The sequence below is a fragment of the Euleptes europaea genome, chromosome 11 (assembly GCF_029931775.1).
Source record: "Euleptes europaea isolate rEulEur1 chromosome 11, rEulEur1.hap1, whole genome shotgun sequence".
In the NCBI taxonomy this organism is placed as follows: Eukaryota; Metazoa; Chordata; class Lepidosauria; order Squamata; family Sphaerodactylidae; genus Euleptes; species Euleptes europaea.
Window position 1 is genome coordinate 6,478,661 of NC_079322.1, and position 12,183 is coordinate 6,490,843.

The 12,183-nt window shown below is 52.0% G+C and overlaps 1 protein-coding gene across 1 annotated transcript; it reads right to left on the bottom strand.

Moving 5' to 3' along the window:
* Nucleotides 1-3,360: 3,360 nt before the first annotated feature.
* Nucleotides 3,361-10,802, bottom strand: FOXI3 (forkhead box I3). The gene is made up of 2 exons (XM_056857810.1): nt 10,226-10,802; nt 3,361-3,956 (listed from the first exon to the last, which is right to left on the bottom strand). The coding sequence occupies exons 1-2, from the start codon at nt 10,800-10,802 to the stop codon at nt 3,361-3,363; spliced, it is 1,173 nt and encodes a 390-aa protein (XP_056713788.1).
* Nucleotides 10,803-12,183: the final 1,381 nt, after the last annotated feature.

Below are 12,183 nucleotides of genomic sequence, written 5' to 3' on the forward strand. Positions count from 1 at the left end.
CAGAAACGAGCCCTGTGGCACCCCACTGGACACCTCCCTCCAATCAAATGAAATGCCTTTGATAACTACTCTTTGGAGTGTGGTTCTCCTACCAGTCCCCTCTCCATCTAACTATCCTAGAGTCCCGTCTGCAGTGCTCCAGCTTACCTATCAGATCACCATGTGGGACTCTGTCAAAAGCTTTATTGAAATCAAGGTAAACCATGTTGACAGCATTCCCACGATCCAGTAAGCTCGTCACGCGATCAGAGAAGGAAACGAGGTTGGCCTGTCAGGACCTGTTAGGAACAAATCCATGCTGTTCTCACGTACTCATCCCAGGTGAGGAGGATGCATGATGAGATCCCTGTCTGCACTCTCTGTCATGGGCATTTGGGCACCCACTACACAGATTGCTGTGAGGCAGCTGACAACCAGCTTGGATTGCACACCAGACTGGTATTGTCCTAGCTGCATGGTATTGGGGTGCCCACATGTCTGCCTTTTTTCAGCACTGTATACACACTTACTGTTAGCAACTTCTGTGTGGGGGTCAGAGTTGTTAAGAGCCAGCGTAGTGTAGTGGTTAAGAGCAGTGGTTTGGAACAGTAGACTTTAATCTGGAGAACTGGGTTGGTTTCCCCACTCCACATTAATTCCCCTTCCCCCTGTATTTTTCAATCTTGGTCTCACCTCCTTCTCATCCAACCTGTTTGGCAACCGAGAACATATTTAATAGTAATATAGCGGAAAACCTTTGTTAACATTATGAACAGAAGGGGAGAGTTACTATTTCCCCATAATCCATGAAAGTAGTAAAAGGATGCTGCCCCCCCCCCCAATAAAATAGGGCATTTCTGGCTCGAAGTTGATCGGGATGAGTGGGAAGGAGCCATGACTCAGTGTCAGAACATCATCTTGGCATGCAGAAGATCCCAGGATCAGTCCACAGCATCTCCAGGTAGAAGTATGAAGTAGTAGGTGATGTGAAAGAACTTTCTCTGCCTAAGACCCTGGAGAGCCGCTGCCAGTCTGAGCAGACAGTACTGACTTTGGTGGACCAAGGGTCTGATTCAGCATAAGGCATTTGAGGAGGGACTGTGGCTCAGTGGCAGAGCCTCTGCTTGGCATGCAGAAGGTCCCAGGTTCAATCCCCGGCATCTCCAGTTAAAAGGACCAGGCTATAAGTGATGTGAAAGACCTGACCCTGGAGAACAGCTGCTAGTCTGAATAGACAATACTGACCTTGATGAACCAAGAGTCTGATTCAGTATAAGGCAGCTTCATATGTACCTACTGCATATTTTTTTAACTTGTGAGGAATGCCATGTGTTATTCTTTGGTCAATTTGGAACAGATAAAACTCCTGTTTCAGACAGCAGCGCAGTTCTTATGAGACGACAGAAAAGATTAACAGTGTTTTATTTATATACCAGCCCGTTGAAAAAATACTATGGAAGAAAAGAGAGTGATGCTGTAAACTGCTTTGGGGAGAAAAATATCTAAATAACTAAATAATTAGTATTGGTCCCAAGGATGAGATGCAAGTGACATGGAGTGAAATTATCTCAGAAATCTGAGATTAACCCTTTTCGACGACAATGCTCCTCTGCAAGGAAAAGGAAGAATTTAGTTTGGATTATTTATGTATGTTATTGATATTCCGCCTTTTTCACTGAGATTCAAGGCGAATTGTGCAGCGCAAGCCAAAGCAATCAACAGGATGGGACATCCAATAAGCAATGTCATAGGATTAGGATTGCAGAACTATGCTTAAGAGGGTCAACTGCCACAGAGTTTGTTGGCCTCCAGAATATGAGTTTTTATTCAGCTTATCCTGCTTCCAAGAAACTGTGAATCAGCCATTCAGTCTGAGGCTTGCTGGCCCAGGGCCACCCATTTCCCAGCACTGGGAGGAGCAAGTCTGTCCACAACCCCCCCCCCAAACTTCCTCAACTGAGAAGCTGCAGTGAAGCCTGCAGGGCGTGGCAAAGCTCTAGTCACTGAACGGAAGTGATGGAGAAAAAGGGGCGCAATCTGCCAGAAGTCCCCCCCACCGAAATGAACGAGAGACAGGCAAGAACTGCCCCTGCTCATTTCCACAGGGTTTGTGGAGAAATCTGCAGTCAGAGTTCCAGGAAACACACTTAACTGGGGTTACTGCAGCACTCCAGCTTTTCTAAACCACACAACTCATTAACTGCAAAGAAAAAAGAAACCCAGAAAGTGAAGAAATAAAAGTAACAACTTTGCAATTTTTATTCCCAACATTTCCTTAAAAGACAACCAAAATATGGCAAAAACCATTAAAATGTTACCAAAACATTTAAATAAGTACAGATCCAAGATTTACAAATATATACTGGTGTAAAATAAATTTACATAGTGGACTATCACAGAGATGCAAGATATTGTTCTCTTGCTAAAACGGTGTCTTTGGTACCGAGATCAAGTACAAAGGCTGCGAGGGGGGGGGGGCAACTGAATGCTTCCAGAGCCACACGTGGGAAGAAAGAGCACAACGGACACCTCCTCCACGATGTGCTTCCCGTTCTGCCTTCCTGTGAGTTTTTGCTGTGGTGTGCAATCCCCTTGACCTGCAGTTCCGAGCGGAGTGTCCTCTTCCGAACAGCTGGGGGGCTCCGGGGCCGCTGATTGTGAGGGAACCCCCTTCCCATGGAAGCACTCTTGCAGCCACCCAACACACGAGTGGATGCCAAAGCTTTGCCCCACAAAGTCCCACAAAAGTCGTCCAGGGCTTTTGCTGGAAGGACACCCCACCCCCCCCCGGCACTCTTTGGTCTACCACAGTCTGCACAGCTGGCCACTCACCGAGTCAGATGCAGGCCCCACGGTCACAGCGACTCAAGCGCATGGCAGGCCGCATCAAGAAAAGGATCCGTGGGTCATAAGCTGGGCCCACAGCTCTGGGAGTCGTTTCAAGAGGTGATTGTTGACAAAGCTATCTGGATTGTGTCATTCAAGGCACTTCATCAAACGTTTTCATCTGTTTTGCTTGACACGCAAATGCTTGTAAACGGAGGCTGAACTCCACTCCCCCCGCCAAAAAAAAATAAAAATTAGAAAATGTGCTTCCGTGGCTAATTTTATACACTTGGTCCTCTTTCCGGCTGTTAACAATTAAATCTAACCTCAACATTAAACGCTTTTAAAATCTCACCCTCACACGGCCCTCGCTTGCAGCATTGCAGTTTGTGCATTTTTTCGTAGATCACATTGCAACGGCGTTTTTGTTCTTGGAAAAACCCTGAAAGGGGGCTTGCATGAAGAAGAAAGGCCTGGTCTTCAGGGATGTCCAAAAAGCCCGACCGCCTTCTTGCCTCCTCTGGAGATCAAGTCGACCTCGACCTCGCCAGCGCCCTACACTTCAGTGCCCTCCCGAGCATAGATGAGGCTGCTAACGGTGAAGTTATACAAGTGGTTGTACTGGCCGGCCTGGCTGCCACTGCCAGGGTGTAAAGGGCTGTAGTAGGCACCGGTGGGACCTGAAACCCGCTGCAGCTGCTCTGTAGGAGGGACTTCCTGTGAGGAGCTGCTGGAAGGCGTGAAACTGCCCGCGCTCAGAGGCCCAGCAGACAAGCTTCTGGGATGGAGCTCGCTGCCGAGGCTCCCTGTTGGGCGGCCTCCTCCACCGCTCAGCGAGTTCATGCCGCTGAAGAAGGGGCCGAGGCAGCTGGGCGCGGGCGAGACCATCAGCGGGGGAGAGGCACTTCTGGAGTGTTCCCTCATGGGGGCCGGGGGCTGCCGCTCAGGGGAAGGACTCCCCGGGCTTGGCTTCCCTGGAGTGGAAGTGCTGGGCGGCCGGTCCTCAGTCTTCAAAAACCCTAAGGCCGAAGAAGCAGGAGAGGCCCCTCTGGGCACGCTGCTCTCTGAGCGCCTCTTGCGCTTGCGGCGGAAATTCCCGTTGTCAAACATTTTTTCACAGTTTGGGTCCAAGGTCCAGTAGTTCCCCTTTCCTGAACAATGACAGAGAAAAGGTTTTTTTTTAAAAAGGAATAATTACCTGCAAACAGCAGAATCACATGCTTCCCAAATATGAATTTAAATACCTTCTACCCTATCCCAAAGTTTGTGTTTGATCTGACTGACATCCCTCCAAAAATCAAGGCAGCTGTAACTAGAAAAACTAAGGATAACTGGTGGTAGTGAGAAGGGCAGTCGAGCTGCAGCTGGCTTTTGGCAACCCCTCAGGGGTTTTCCACTGCCTGCCTCTGCATAGCAACCCTGGACTTCTTGGGTGGTCTCCCATCCAAGTACTAACCAGGGCCGACCCTGCTTAGCTTCCGAGATCTGATGAGAGCCAGCTAGTCTGGGCCATCCATATACATATATGTATAAATTAAGGCTGTCGGCCAATTATCATTCTTAGTTGATTATTCTGCATTTCAAGAAGTTATTTGATCAATTATTTGGGGGATTCTGAAGGAAGTTATGTTTTCATTAAATAAACAATTATTCCTTTGAGTAGAATCAATGGACCCCTACACCGGGTGCTGTCCACCAAAGTCACCAAGGAGTAAAAACAGTGGAGGCAACTATTCCCCCCCATTTCCCAACAAATCACTGTCACCCTGGTCTCCCGGAGGGATGTAAACAGAAAAGAGGGAAGCCACAGTGGCAACTGGCACAGGGCATGCTGAGGTGCCATCAAGAGAACACTGCGTCATTTCAGAGCATTACCGCCACTCCTCCAGAAAAAAAAACCTTCCTTATACACGGGTGCATGTTCAGCACCCAGCAAGGGTAGACACAAAGCAGAACAATTTCAGAAGATGTGCCCTTGTGCCAGAGGCACAAAAGTTTCCTGAAGGCATCTGTGCTGAGGATGAAACATGGCAGTCAAATGATCAAACAGCATCATGCTGGGATCTGATACTACAATTCTGTCCATTAATTTTGCCAATTAACAAGGTTGCACCAGATTTCATGGACATGTGTGCTTGGCATCAGTTTCGTCAATATCCCAAAGATGTTGAATAACAGACACTTCCCACAGCAAATGACACCTCTGAGCCTAGCCTTTGCTTTTCAGATGAGAGCATCTGGTGACCTTCTCCAAAGCTGAAGCTTCAGGAAATAAAATGCCCCTTTCTGCCTTCAAGTGCCGGACATTTTTCCCAGTCTGTCACTTAGCAGAGGTCCCTGGGTATGCTGGGCGGTTTGTGTTACAATTGCCACAACTTCACAGCTTTGGTCACCTTTGACTCTCCTGGTCTCCCTCTGCAACCTGAGCACATGTCAGGAATCCAGAATGGGAAGTCTGTCAAAGTCTGAACTGCTAATACTTAAATCAGTGCAGTGGTTTAAGTAAATAAGGCTGAACTGGAGAGTATAGAAAGGGGGCTACGGCAGAGCCCGGCAAGTTTGGGCAACAGAAAGTATTTACACGGGCATTTGTTTGCATCACCCAAAAACAAAAACCATGAAATATCTTTTTTGAAGATGAACCGAAACAAACACAGCACAGTCTTTCAAGTTCAACAGATCTCTTCATCAAATGATTTTTTTTAAAAAAGGTTAGCAACAGAATTCCATCTTTAGGATAGATTTTCTTCATATTGCCATCACCCCAGGGGGAGAGTCTAACCTTTCTGCCAGTTCCTTTTTTGTAGGATACCCGAAATCACATTCTGCAGTAATGCCCCTGCTTAAATTAAAGGAGCCGCGCGGCATCACAACAGCTGGAATACCTCCAGCAAGGCCTCGGACCCCCCTCTGCCAAGGCTTCCTCTGGCAGAACCTGACCGTCAATCCCTTGACTGCCTTAGGGGAGCCGGCGGTAACCGCAATAGCTCTCTGGATGAGAAACGGAGAGAGACCGCCCAAAACTTTGCCAGGAGCAGAACAGACAGGAGAAACCATGACACGGAAGGCACACTCTTGTTCTTTTGGTAGTAAGGGTTCTCTCCGGACCATGTGCCGGCCCCGATCAGAGTTCTGGTTCTGTCTTCCATATTTGCTATCAGAAATTATTCATTGCATGAGGTCCCCATCCAGCTCAGAGCCCAATAAAAGAATGTTACACTAACAACAAAGATACCAGGATAATTGCCCTGGTCCAGCTGTTTTGACGGTTCATACTACACCATCCCTGGCTAAAAGATCAACTAGCAGAAAATGCGAGGTGGGTCTTCGTTTTGTCATTGAAAAAAATAGGCAGCTGCAGGTAAAATCCAAAAAGCTACATCATTGTCAAGACCAACCAAAACACAATACAGTGTGCAAGCATCTGAATTTGCCAATGGTTTTGTTTACTTTAGGAATGCCAGAATTTAGCTGATAAAAAAAGAGATACTTCAACTAGAGAAAAAGAACCTGGGAAATTTCACTGGGCAATAAAATGACAATTTGGCCGACTCTTTATTTAGTGCATCACCCAAATATTAACCTGCAATATTGTTACTATAAGCAGCACTATATTTTCCCTTTGGTATTAAAATTTTTGGAGTTTGGCTTGTATTTTTTGCTTTTTGCTCAGCATGTTGTGTTACTGGGGTCTGGAGCGCTCCCAGAATGACAACTGATCTCCTGGCCACAGAGATCAGTTCTCCTGGAGGAAATGGCTGCTTTGGAGGGCAGACTCGATGGCATTCTACCCCCGAGCTTCTCTCCTGCTCAGCCCCCCCTCTCTACAGGGACCTCCCCAGACCCCCAGGAATTTCCCAAGCCAGAGTTGCCCCCCCCCGCCCCCAGCCAGCATGCCAAAGGCACTATCTGACACCAGCCTATGCCAGCCCCCCCCCCCAAGAACTGAAGAGGATGGCCTGAGAAACTCCCTCCCCTTGGAGGGGGTTGTTTTTTAGCAGTCCGCGCTTGAGAAAAAGTTGTGTTGTTTTGGGCTGGTTTTAAACAACCAATTCCTTTTAATTAGCAGCATACTACCTTTCTGAAGACAACTCGAAGTAGATTACAAGTAAAGTATTTAAAACGAATGAACAGCAATAAAACAGCTATGCAACAATATTAAAAACAACAGCCCAATTTATGAAAAGGCCCTGTGCAGGGCAGAAGCTCGGGGGCTCCCGGCACAGGCTTCCTACGGTGAAGTGGTTCTACCAGGCAGATGCTACAATGGAAAGGCTCAGGCGCCGTCTGTGGCAGACTGTTCTCATCTACAGGACGGGCTCTTCCAAAGGCCCCGTCCCAATGACGGGGCAAATCCAGAGGAACGCAAAAGGAGAGGTGGTTCGATTGGAATCCAGGTCCCAGGCAGATAATAACCAGCACCTTGACTGGACTCTGGCAACTAAGTGGCAGCCAATGAAGTGCTTGCAAATAATTACATGGCTTCTGCTTTTGGATTTTACTTCTTCTGTATTCAGCAGGGTTAAGGAGCAGCAGCGTATGTACATTTGTAGAAAAGTGAACCATTATAAAACAAAGAAGACCTGAACGGTCCAAAGCCTCTTGCGGAGGCTATGCAATAAAGATTTTATCAGTCTCTTCACAAGCAAGGTTTAGAATGGTTCTTGCTTCAAATTGGTTTGTAATGTGTACACGCGAATGAGCGTTCTGGCCAGGGCTGGTTTCCTGGTCACCTCACCTCCACTGTCCCGCCCGCTAATTCACATGCACAGATGCCATTTCTGTGTTAGCAAGGATCAGCGGTTAGCTGAAATAGCAAAAGAGAGGCTCAGAAGCCTCACCAAAGGGGAGGCCGTCATCATCTCCCACAAGTGGAGAGGGAGGTCCTGCCCTGAAACTGGATGTGCTCCTTGGCATCCCAGCAACGGTGCCCACAAAAGGGTACGACGGCCCAGCACGCTCTGAAAATGCAGGTGAAGACGGCCCTGGACACGGCGACCCTCCAGTGGGGAAGGAGGCTGCAGTTCTGTCAGTCGTGTTCTTGGCTCTCAAGAGTTAATAATTTCCATTTGGTCGGGAAAGACAAACGAAGCCCCGAAGTAGTCAGGGGGTGGGTAATCGCCACGCAAACAACCCGTGCCTAAGTAAAATGTCTGCATTCTCTGTCCATGGCCTACAAGCAAGCTGAGGTTTTCGTAGGGCCACCTTCTCCCTTGCTCACATTCCCCCCTCTCAAAAATATACTGAAAACCGGTACTTTGTACAAAGCGCATCTTTGTCACCACAAATCAACAGCAAGCGGGCATTATGAAGAGCCCTGTGAAAATAAACCCGTGAGGGTCCATCTGGTCCAGCCAACCGCCAAGGCGCAGGGGCCTCCCCCTCAAGGCCCCGCTCCAAATTGGAGCTCGGAGGTTTGCTGTCTGCCTCTGAGGCGGCAGCGGCGGCCGACCCTTCACAGAGATGGGAAAGCCGGGGTGCGGGGGGAATTCAGGGTGGTGTTGGGGAGGGGTTCCTTATTTGTTCTCCCAAGGGAACCCCCCCCCCCATTTTTCTGATGGGAAAATTTGGTGAGGCACTGAAAAAAATCCCGTATGATATATTTTCTCCTTTAGAATAAGTAAAATGCTTTTTATAGCAAGGGGTTTAACTCAAAATGGACCACATGGAAAATTTTGAAGACTCTCAAGTTTTCCAATGGGGAAAAAATGGCAAAAAAATTGGGAGCCCTGAAAAAAAATCTTATGGGATATTTTCTCTTTTTGAGAGAGAAAAACCTTGTCTTACAAAGAATTTTACTCATTCCAAATATACAGCATGAAAGGTCTGGGGGACTTTTTCAATTTTTCCAGTGGAAATATTGGGTAATTTTTGGGAGCACAGAAAACAGAACTGCTATACTGTAGGCATATCCAACATTTTCAAGAATTGCTTTTGTTCAGATGTAAATAATATTGACAACAATTCATAGGGCTATAATAGAACGATAATGATTGAAGAGTTCAGAGTTTTCAATATTATAAAGTTTAGCGTAGCATCCAAGTATGGAGTTAGTGCTTACCCAATGTGACCACAAGAGTTTCTGTTTACCCCAAAATTTGTTTTATCCCTTCAACTCCCCCCCCCACCTCTCAGATGGCAAATGCATTGTGTAGCACAGGGGTGTGCAAGTTTACCACTCTTTCTCAATTCATGGGTATACCTACAATTTTGATTATGCAAAATCAGTTCCATTAATATGTCAAATAGAACAATTGTATATGCTAAGTTATAAATGATGCGTTTCATCTGGTTACATCAGTTATTTAGGTTTGACCGGAAAGTAAGGATTATATATTATAATTTCCCCCAAAATTTTGCCTTTTTTTCTGGGAAAAAAATGTTTTCTCCATGGCTCCATTGACATTCCGAATCTTCCACAAATCCGTCTGATCTCCGTTTAAAGCTACCCAATGCTTGTGGGCGTCACTGGGTCCAGCTGCAGCAGACTCCACACTGAGATTATTGGTTGGATCTTTAATAGATCCTCAGGTACAGCGGGATCCCAAGCACAGAGATACCTATCAGAGACCCAACTCTGCTCAGAATTGCACTGCCAAGCCCCAGGAGAGCTGGCCCGGGTGGGGCGAGGGGGCGCGCAGCTGGTACGCCTGTGCTTCTGTCTACTGCGTGCAGACGAAGGGGGCCGTTGGTGTGTCTCTGCTGTAAAACAGGTTAATATTTTTTAGAAGATTGTAGATATAAATGCTTCTAGTGGGAATCGTTTCGCTTCAGATTAGGCCAGACAATTTGACCTGTCTGTCATCCATTTTTTCCCAATCACGCTTCAATATCATTTATTTACTTAGGGACTCTGCATTCTGCTTTTTTGTGGTCAAGTAAATTCTCAAAGCAGTAATTAAAAGAAGATTATAATAAAATACGGATTGCACATTATACAGCTATCTCACTGGTTGGCAAAGGAATTGGGTGCAAAAAAAAAAAGCCATTTAGAGCCCTGTATTAACACTAAAAAAAAAAATTAAAGGTATCGTTTGCCAAGGCTGCCTTCGTCTGGCGGTCCCAGCCCACCCGGTGGAGTCCTCGAGGGCGCGTGCCCGAAGCCTTTAGGCCTGGAGCACGGCAGGGGCTGATGAAGGAGAAGGGGGGGGGGCTGGAGGGGCTGCAAAATGTCTACATCCACACCCCTCCCCCGCAAAGTTGTTAAAGCTCTAAAACCATCGCCGGCGCACAGATGGGCGCAAAGAGGCGATGCTACAGTATTCACTCCAATGCAACAAGGCGAGCCCCCGCCCCCCGCGCCCAGGTATGTCAGCTTTGAGATATGCATCTTAAAGCTGCGTGCAAGTGACACTGATGCTGAGTGGGGGGGGGGGACAGAGACCCGGTTTTGGGCGCCGGCCCCGTCCCGTGCACGCACCGGGGTCGTCGTCGTCGCGGGGCACCTTGCGGAAGCAGTCGTTGAGCGAGAGGTTGTGTCGGATGGAGTTCTGCCAGCCGGCCCTGCTGCGCCGGTAGAAGGGGAAGGCGTCGGCCACGAACTCGTAGATGCGGCGGAGGGTGAGGCGGCGGCCGGGCGCGCTCTGGATGGCCATGGCGATCAGCGCCGAGTACGAGTAGGGCGGCCGCACCAGCCGCAGCAGCTCCTCCGGCCCCGCCACGCCCAGCCAGCCCACCTCCGGCGCCCCCGCCCCGACGCCCCCCGCCCCGTAGGGCGCCAGGGACGGGGCCCCCGACGCCCCGACGGCCCCCGGCCCGTAGGCAGCGCCGCCGCCGCCCACGCCCCACAGCTGGGCGCCCCCCGCCGCCGCCGCCGCGTAGTCGCCCAGCGCGTAGGCGGCGCCCGGCGCTCGCGGCCCCGACGGTCCGGCGGCCGCGGGCGGGTAGACGCCGAAGGCCTCGCTGCAATAGACGGCCATGGAGGGCGCCTCGCGGGCGCTGCTGGGCGGCCAAGGGCCCGCGCCGCCGGGGGGCTGCCGTCGGTGGCTGCCGCTCATCCCCGTGCCCGCCGACAGCCGCCCGCCGACGGCCCTTATAGCGCCCCCGCCGACGGCCCGGGCGCCCGGCCAGGGAGGGAGAGAGGGAGGGGCTCCCGGCGGCCAGGCCCAGGGGAGGCGCCCGCCCCGCCCCGCCCCCCGCGACCCTCGAAAACCCCGCGGGGAGGCGGGCGAGGGACGGGGGCCCGGCCGGACGGGAGGAGGGGTTAGGCTGCCCTCCCCTCCCCTCCCCTCCCGCAAGCGCACGTCGGAGGCAGAAGGGCCGGGGGGCGCGGGCAAGCGGGCGAGGGGGACCCCCGTCGCGCCTTCGTAGCCCGCCCCCGCTCCGCGCCTGGCAGAACCAGCCCGGAGGCTCCGCTGTCGTCGCTTTGGCGGCAGAGAAGCCCCGACGCCGCCCGCCGCCCGCCCCGGCAGCTGGGGGGCAGGGGCTGCGCGGCCAGGGTCCGGGGGCCCACTCCGCGGGCCGCCTCGGAAAGTGGACCCAATACACCCGTCCCGCCCGCAACCCCCGGATGCCGACAGCGACCCGTCCCCCGTCTTCCTCTCCCCGTCGGTGCTCCTTCCCCTCTTTCTCTCTGCCGAGGAGTCCCGGGAAGGGTCCGCGCGTCGTCGGACCGGCGCTTCGGGGCGCTGCGCGGGGACGGGGGTCGCCGCTGGAGGCCGACGCCGCTCCCGTGGCCGGAAAGGACGCGCGTGTCGCCGCCTTGCGCGGAGACGGCCCGACGGCCCCCGCACATGGTCGCCCCTGGCCACAAGGCACTGGCCGGGGGAGGGGGAGGAGAGGGGAGGGGGCTGAAAACCGGACCCTCCCCGCCGGGCTTCTTTGCGCCGCCCTGGGGAGCCGGGCCTCTCTGCGGCGCCGCTTTCGGATCGAGGCCGCGCTCCGGCGGGGTTGGCCGCACCGAGGGAAGAGGCACCGGATCGGGCCGTCCCTTGCGGGCAGCGCTGCGGGGGAGGTCGGGCTGTGCGCGCGTGTGTGTGAAGGGCCGTCCCGTCGCAGCCGACTCGTGGCGCCCCTGTGAATGAGAGTCCTCCAAAGCGGCCCCTCTTTTTGTACAGCCTGGCTCCGCTCTTGCCCCGCGAGGGCTGCGGCTTCCCTCCTCGAGCCCGTCCAGCTCCGTCGAGGCTTCGCTTCTGAGATCTGACGACGAGATCAGGCTAGCCTGGGCCATCCGGGTCAGGGCAGTCTGGGTCAGGGGGGAGATGTGGGCCGTGACCCCTCCGGAGCCAAGCCCCCTCACGGGCCCCTCCTCCGCCTGCAGGGGGGGGGGGACGCTGCGCACGGGGCCGCGCCCCCCCCCCAATTGAACGGGAAAGAGTGGCAATTTCCCGATTTCTTCTGAATTAAAGTATTGGCCGAGAAGCGGCTTGCTCCGCAGCG

What these genes read in the sequence shown, in the direction of transcription:
- FOXI3 (XM_056857810.1), bottom strand. Translation starts at nt 10,802, where the DNA reads ATGAGCGGCAGCCACCGACGGCAGCCCCCCGGCGGCGCGGGCCCTTGG. An exon ending in CCGCGACGACGACGACCCCG is followed by an intron (nt 3,957 to 10,225) that starts GTGCGTGCACGG and finishes GTCATTGTTCAG; the next exon opens with GAAAGGGGAACTACTGGACC.